Source organism: Polypterus senegalus, chromosome 13 (assembly GCF_016835505.1).
Source record: "Polypterus senegalus isolate Bchr_013 chromosome 13, ASM1683550v1, whole genome shotgun sequence".
Lineage (NCBI taxonomy): Eukaryota > Metazoa > Chordata > Cladistia > Polypteriformes > Polypteridae > Polypterus > Polypterus senegalus.
Window position 1 is genome coordinate 93,410,038 of NC_053166.1, and position 7,815 is coordinate 93,417,852.

The following is a 7,815-nucleotide window of genomic DNA, read 5'->3' on the forward strand; positions in this document are numbered from 1 at the left end:
ACTTGTCTGTAATTGAGTTAGATGAGAGTGCCATTAGTCTAGACCTTGCTAAGGAATAGCAAGTGTATGAGCAAGAGTGAGACCATATCTAAAAGCCATGTGTTTGTCCTGCCAAACCAGAGTTGACTGATCACCAACAGATGTAAACTTTGTTAGTAGAAAAGGACACTGTGTGTGTAAAACCTCAAAGAGAAACATAGTCCACAGTTCTTAAAGGCTGATCTTCCAGGTTTGATCCACCCAGTCTCACTGAGATTTCACAGGTGGTGAACCAGTCAAGGGTAGGAAAGGCTGCAGGGATCTGTGGTATCCGGAGTGAGTTTCTCCAGTCTGGTGGTAAGACTGTCCTCCTGGCATTGCAAGCAATCTTTGCTTCCATTTGGGAGATGGGTGTCATCTCAACTGACTGGAAAATAGGACTTGTCGTCCCTATCTGGAAAGGGAAGGGTGATTGCTTTCTTCCCTTGGATGGGGGCAACTACAGGAGTATAACACTACTCTGAGTGCCTTGTAAAGTCCTTGCTAGGATCATCCTTAATATGATCCATGATCACTTGCTCACCTACCAGCAACCGGAGCAGTCTGGTTTTACACCTAAGAAGTCTACCTTCAACCACATCTTTGCACTGAAGGTTCTCATTTGGCATAAACATGAATATTGACACAGTTTTTTTGCAGCCTTTTGTTGATTTTCATAAAGTTTGACTCAGTTGATTAACCTGCCCTGTGCAACCCCCAAGGTTGCTGGATATCATGGTAGGCCTGTGCACTAGTACTGTGAGTGCTGTGCAGAGTGGAGGCAGAACCACTGTGTTTTTCCCAGTTGATTCTGGGGTTTGTCAGGGGTGTGTTCTTGCTCCTACTCTGTTTAATGCCTCCATGGATTGGGTATTCTCAGGGATGATAGCTGGCATCATTTGATTGATTACTCAGTGATCTGATTTTAGGAAAAGGGGATCTACAGAGCTGCTTGGCAAGAAGTACTAAAATTCCCCAGCATAGAGTGCACTTCAGCTCAAACAATGTACCTCTGTGATTTGTCAGTATGGTCCCAAAGGCTGCTGGAAATATTTCAAATTATCCTTTGCATTTTATACATTTGCTTATTTGGCTGACACCTTTATCCAAAATACTTACAACATATGAGATATAATTGGTTCCATTTTTAAAATATTTTCAAGTGGAGCACAGGCAGGTGAAGTGGCTTAATTAAAGTCACACAATATCAGCAATGTGATTGAATCCACAACCCCAGAGTTTGAAGTACAATGCCTTAAGCATTACACCACACTGCCTTTCTTTTAGTAGTTGGATGATGTGAAAGAATGAGTCTCAACACACTGGAAAGGTTGAGTTGCAGGATTGAACTGGCTAGGTTTTGGAAAATGGTGGCTTTATAAGCCATGAGCAGGAAGTGATGTCATCTGACCGGAACTGGAAGTGACAAGTTTTCCCATATTTGGTCTGTAGAGATAACAGAGGTAGGTTTAGTGCACCCTGCCATCCCCTGGCCTGACAGGTAATTACCTCCACTTGGTCCACTAAGCTCCTTCCTAGTCACACGTATGTGACAATGCCTTAAGATGAACCTTATTTTATTGGGAAAAGGAGGGAATTATTGATGACCAAAACCATTAGAATGTCTTTGTTTCCTCTTTAAAACACTTCTTGTGGAGCTTTATCAATGGGGTCAGAAACTTACATGAAGTGGTAAACAGCTGTATAACAAGACACTATAGCAAATAATATGAAACAGAGAATGGTGGCACATCATAGAGCTGAAACCTCCTAGTACAGCTTCTTCAGTTCTATAATTTTAAATATCTGTAGAGAGTAAACAGTGGTAGGGGGTACAGTTTGCCTACTAGGAGGGTAACATATAGAGTAGAGTAGATAAGAAGATCTTTTGAAGTAGGCCTGTTTTGTAAAATAGCATTGTTTTGTGCTATTATTGAGGGTTACCGCTAGCATCTCTGTAGCAAACTCCACTATCATGAGCAACCTGTCTATTGCATAATTCTGCTTTCATGAAAAACATCATTTGAAGCATTGACATAACTCAGCTCAGTCCACTAGGAATTCACAGACACAGTAGCACTTCCAAATATTGTGTTTTATTTGCACACCCTTTCCCAAACATTACAGCTTCAGGAGTGAACCAGCACAACCAGAATTTTTATTAAACTGTAAAAAATGGGACTAAGAATAAATCAATAAAGAAATAAATTTATAATATATTAGGCATGGAATCTGTACATTGTTGATATTTATATGCTCTCTCCAACAAGGCAGGGCTCGCTCTTCCCAGCGTCCTGCTTCACACCGTGTCCATTCACTTGGCTCAGACAATCACACTTTTTCCAGTATTCTTTGTCTTCCTTTTGCCTTTCCCTTTCCTTGTTGGACTGCTTTCTTACTATTTTTTTGTTGGACTTTAAATAATAGCAGCAGCCCACAGGCAGAGGCAACCTGGACCAGGAAGAGTTATTGAAGTGGCTCAGGGAGCAGCTTGAAGCCAGTCCACCAGATTCCTTGCTGCCAAGCTCAGCGACGCCGTCGTCTCCTTCCATAGCCATGTGGATCAGACATATTCTGCTTAGACTCTTCTTTGACTGTCTTTCCACCCATTCGGTAGAGTAGGCTGGCCAAATTCTGAAGTTGGCAGGTGCCCAGGTGGCAGCCACGATTTGGATTAGGCATATACACTGCACGTTTTGACCGATTCTGTACAGGAAAAGGCCTGAAATGAAATTGAGACAGGAAATCTCATATTAAAAATGAACATTAAGCAGATTTGTAAACATGGTGTTTATCAACAGGTCTGTCATCAGTAGGAATAGGTACTAGGAGAGTCCTCCAGGTTAAGACCTACATACCAGTATGAGTGGAAGATGTGAGTATTCTGTTTGGCCTAATATTTAAGGAGCCATCCATCCATTCATCTGCTAAGCCATTCATTTTTGCAATTCACTCTTTCCCCTATAGGCCTGTGAGAAGTCACACTCTGTCCTAGCAGCACTTGAACCTATGTTGGAGTTGATGCCATTTCATCACTAGGCATACTTGACCATAACCTCACATGCCTACTCACAACTGAGGAATTTATGGTCATTTATCTATATGTAAATGTGCTTTGTTTGTTCTGGGAACAAACACCTAGAATGCTCTGAAGGAAAGAGCATGCAAGGTATTCACAGAAGATATACTAGCTGGGAAATGAACAGTTATCTCAATAACATGACTATGGGCATGATGAAAACATTAGGAAAATGTTGCCATCTGCACATAAACTTCCTGCCATACAATAATGCAGTTGATATATTTAAAAAAACAAGCTTTTTGTAATCTCCTGTACAAAGTGTTCTGGTCGACTTACCTGACTGGCACTTTGAGTGCATCGCGGAGGTCCTCAGGTCTGATGTACTGTTTTTCAGCACCCAGTGTGTTGTGGATGGTACTTCGAACTGGTCTAAACCACAACTTCTCAAACTTCATCTCCTTAAAGGTTACGTTATTCTCTTCGGGTAACCTGAGTAAAGGATAAGGGAAAATAAAATTAAGGATATTAAATTGTGAATTTTTGGATTCTCTATTAACTGTCCCTTCATCCATATTCTGATTCCAGGGAAAACCCCTAAAAACACATGAAACTCAGGTCCATGGAGGTGCAAGGCATGAACCCTGACTGCTGTGCCACCCCAGTCATCAAACTAAAAATACATTAAATATGATGTATTACAGTACATTTATAAGAACAACTTGTAAACACTTTGAAATCACTTCTAGTAATGCAAGACATCAAGCTTTTTGCCCCCTCCCCCCCATTTGAGGCACCCTAGACCTGAAAACTCTGATCAGTAATATAGGCATACGGAGTGTCACTTAATGGTATTTCAAGGTTGCTGATCTCAAATACAATAGTTTTGATTTTTGATTCTTTACCAGTAGTCCTACTCCTTTAAGAATCACCCTCAGAAGATTAAAAATAGCAATTTTCAAACATAAGCATGTAAGACATCATTTTAGACTATTTCAGGATCGATGATTGCAAATATGATGGTATTGGTGATCCTTTATTAGGGGTCAAAAATCTACTGCAATTGAGAATATTTAGACATTACATGTTGAAACTGAAATACATATTTTAATTTTTGGTGCAATTATTCTTGTTTATTGTGTGTTTCTATCTCATGAAGTAAATCATTACATTTCTTATGACACCCCATGAATTACAGCATCTTACACTAATTCAGACAGTAGCAGTAATACTGTGGATCAAGTAAATTCCAGTTGATTATTAGGAGCCCTAAGACTACAGCAAAAGAAATGAACGGCAAAATACAAAATGGAAACTTTTTCAATAGTTATCCTAATGGGGCGGCACGGTGGCGCAGTGGTAGCACTGCTGCCTCGCAGTTAGGAGATCCGGGTTCGCTTCCCAGGTCCTCCCTGCGTGGAGTTTGCATGTTCTCCCCGTGTCTGCGTGGGTTTCCTCCGGGCGCTCCGGTTTCCTCCCACAATCCAAAGACATGCAGGTTAGGTGGATTGGCGATTCTGAATTGGCCCTAGTGTGTGCTTGGTGTATGGGTGTGTTTGTGTGTGTCCTGTGGTGGGTTGGCACCCTGCCCAGGATTGGTTCCTGCCTTGTGCCCTGTGTTGGCTGGGATTGGCTCCGGCAGACCCCCGTGACCCTGTATTCGGATTCAGCGGGTTAGAAAATGGATGGATGGATAGTTATCCTAATGTGTTCTAATTAAAATACAAATACTACTGTGTTTAAATAGTTCATAATGGCACCTCCCACCCTTTTCATATAATTACTTAAAATGGTATCTGAATACATTACTGATTATGTCATAATGACATTCTAACTTTCCTATAATGAAATTATATTATAATTAACTCTTCATATGCTACAGTTCACATACAATAATAAAAACTATGTTTATCGAGCAGTAAACTGGCTTCCCTTCCAGGGTTATTCCATACCCTGATACTATTAATATAGTATTATAATATATAGTATATTAATATTTGGCCCCTGACTTGAAGTGGACTATTTAGGTTTGATTAACATAACATAGTGAGACTCATATATTACATATATCCTTTACTATTTATTATAAATACATATGTTTATATCTGAATATATAATGTATTCACCACCAATATCAATAAGTTGCATTTTGATTATTATACATTTCTGTGTAATCAAAAGTGTATTTTTGCTATGTAATTCCCTGATGTTTTGTGACTAGCAATATTCATACAGTTTCCTCTAATAGATAAAAAAAATAACAGATTAATGTTGACTCAAGATATCCTCCGGTGTGGCATTTCAAATATAATTAATGTTTGCTAACTAGTTATAGCCCACTATGTGACACATATGTAACATGGCATTCTCAAGCGCTTTCACCCGATTCAGGGTTGTGGGTTTGTTTCTGGACCTTATCCTGGCAGCAATGGCAGCTGGGCAGGAAACAACCCTAGATGGTTAGGATTAGGTTAGGGTTAGGTGATGAAATTACTCATATTACAAGGCTGAAGTATTCAAACAGCAGTTTATTTATCTCATATTAATTATGGAGTGATGATATATGTGCCATCTACTTTGAATCTAATAGCATTTAATTACTTTTTATATAGCATACTTCACATTGATATGCTCAAAACACTGAAACATTCAAAAATAGATAAGCACTGTGCACCATATGCATGCAAATATATGGTAAGTGTACACATTAAGTCCCCATTTAGTGGTAACGTACGCATAGCATTAAACTTGAACATAGGTAAATGATAATGCACAGTGGGTCATTTGTAAATGATGAGGAATGAAGATGAAAGACCAAACTTTATGAGCATAATGATTGAAATTTGAGGATTTCACTGAACTTGTTACCACATCAGGCATAATCCGTTTTTGTGGTTGTTTGGTACCCTGTTTAGATGTAAGGCAACTGAAGCCTATTCTACTGGCAAATGACACAAGAAATGCTACAGCAGACTGGCTAAGCAGCCCAATTCAACTGTTTCCAGTCATCAGTTGAACTGACTGCATGTTTTTAGAAAATCCCTCATAGGAAAGGCAACTGAAAACAAGTGCAGGAATGCCTCATCAAGGCAAGCGCTGTGGGGGAGGAACACTACACTACTACACAACGTCAGCAATTAATTTGGATAACACAAATCACCTTTATCACCATCAATTTAGAAAAGCACATTCCAAATGACGTGTAGGTTAAGTTAATTGCCGATTCCAGATTGGCAGTTGTGGGTTGTGAGTATGGTGGAATCATTGAGTGATGGGCTGGACACTGTTCAGTGCTGCCGGAATTGGCTCTAACCCCCCACAGTCCTGAAATGAATATATTGGGTATGAGAATGTTACTTTTTTTATTTATTTAAGTAAAAAAATCTCAGGCAGCTTAAGTGAATTGGAGTCAGTCTGATGAAATGTGCCTGGCAGTCTAGCAATATTGGATTCAATTCAGTGGATGCTACCCCATACTTCTCTAATATATAAAATTTACAAAAAATGTAATGTATAACAACATTTTGTAATTGCATTAGTTTCTTACCTGAAGCTGGCAGCTTGGCACATGAACATGCACAACAGCAACAGTACTGGCAGCGGCCTCATCAACAAAAATGACTTGTACATCTTGGTAATGGCTTCAGCCGAATGCTCCACCTTTTAAAAAAGGAGAGAAAGATGAGTGACCCCTGGCTTGAGAGGTTTTGCATGCACCAAAGAGCTTAGCCAACCAGACAGTCCAAAGGTCTGATAGTGGCTTAAATCCAAAATTGATTTTTAGGTGCTGTATGGATGTGACCTCAAGTGCATTAGACATGTCCTGAATCATTTTAGTCTCTTTTCACTTATAACATATCATTTTAATAGTGTCTGAAATTAAATTATTATGTAAACTTCTCTGTATGTGTTACACATTTAGTTTACTATTAAACAGTTAAATTATTTAAAAAAGAAAAAAAAAAGTCCTTACTTGAGGATATCGGTGTTGTTTCCTTTGCGTCCCTTGACACTGGCAATTCCACTTAGCAGCGTGTTTCTCTGCTCTTATCCTCTTCACATGGTGAAGCCTCTTTATATATTGTAGAACTCAGAAGTTGAGGAGGAGCTCTCGACTCAGTCACCACTTCCTGGCACATATTTTTTTTTAAATGACAGACATTTTACATCACTACTTGATTAATGTTTCTCACAGAGATCAAACAATATCTTAACTATTCACCTTTTCTATCTGTGCATATTATCATATTTTCTGTAATCTTTTATACAATATTAGGGGACAATATCATTGATGCACAGATTCAAGGACCTTAAGACTCAATAAAAATTATTTAGAAGGATCTAATCAATAATATTTTAGAATAAGCTCTTAAAGCACTGAGGAAATAGGTTATCTTCCCATTTCTTTTTTTTTTTTTACTCCATTTATCTTTATCCGCCTATTAAACTCATCAATATATGTATTTTTACAAGCTTTAAGTTTTACTCCGTTGGCCATGCTCTCTTTCTCTGGGGTGGGGGTTGATTTGTTTTCAATCCCATTTTTTATAAAAATTGATCTATCTGTATGGAATGATTACTATAAAATCAATATAGTTAAAAAAAAATAATAATTAGGAGATAAATGGGGGAAGTAATCAATTGACTTATTACACACATGAAATAGATTTAATGTGTGAGTGCATCAAGAGAGCCATGCAGTGACAAAGAAACATCCTTCACCCCTTCAGCACCTTGATCCACTGCATCGTTCCTTTACTTTAACTCCACAGGGTAAG

The 7,815-nt window shown here is 38.8% G+C and overlaps 1 protein-coding gene across 1 annotated transcript; it reads right to left on the reverse strand.

The window, feature by feature from the left end:
• Positions 1-2,098: 2,098 nt before the first annotated feature.
• On the reverse strand, positions 2,099-7,072 carry LOC120543132 (pro-adrenomedullin-like). The gene is made up of 4 exons (XM_039776017.1): positions 7,011-7,072; positions 6,585-6,697; positions 3,377-3,529; positions 2,099-2,740 (listed from the first exon to the last, which is right to left on the reverse strand). Exons 2-4 carry the CDS (start codon positions 6,665-6,667, stop codon positions 2,545-2,547), a joined length of 432 nt encoding a protein of 143 aa, XP_039631951.1. The 5' UTR covers positions 6,668-6,697; positions 7,011-7,072; the 3' UTR covers positions 2,099-2,544.
• Positions 7,073-7,815: the final 743 nt, after the last annotated feature.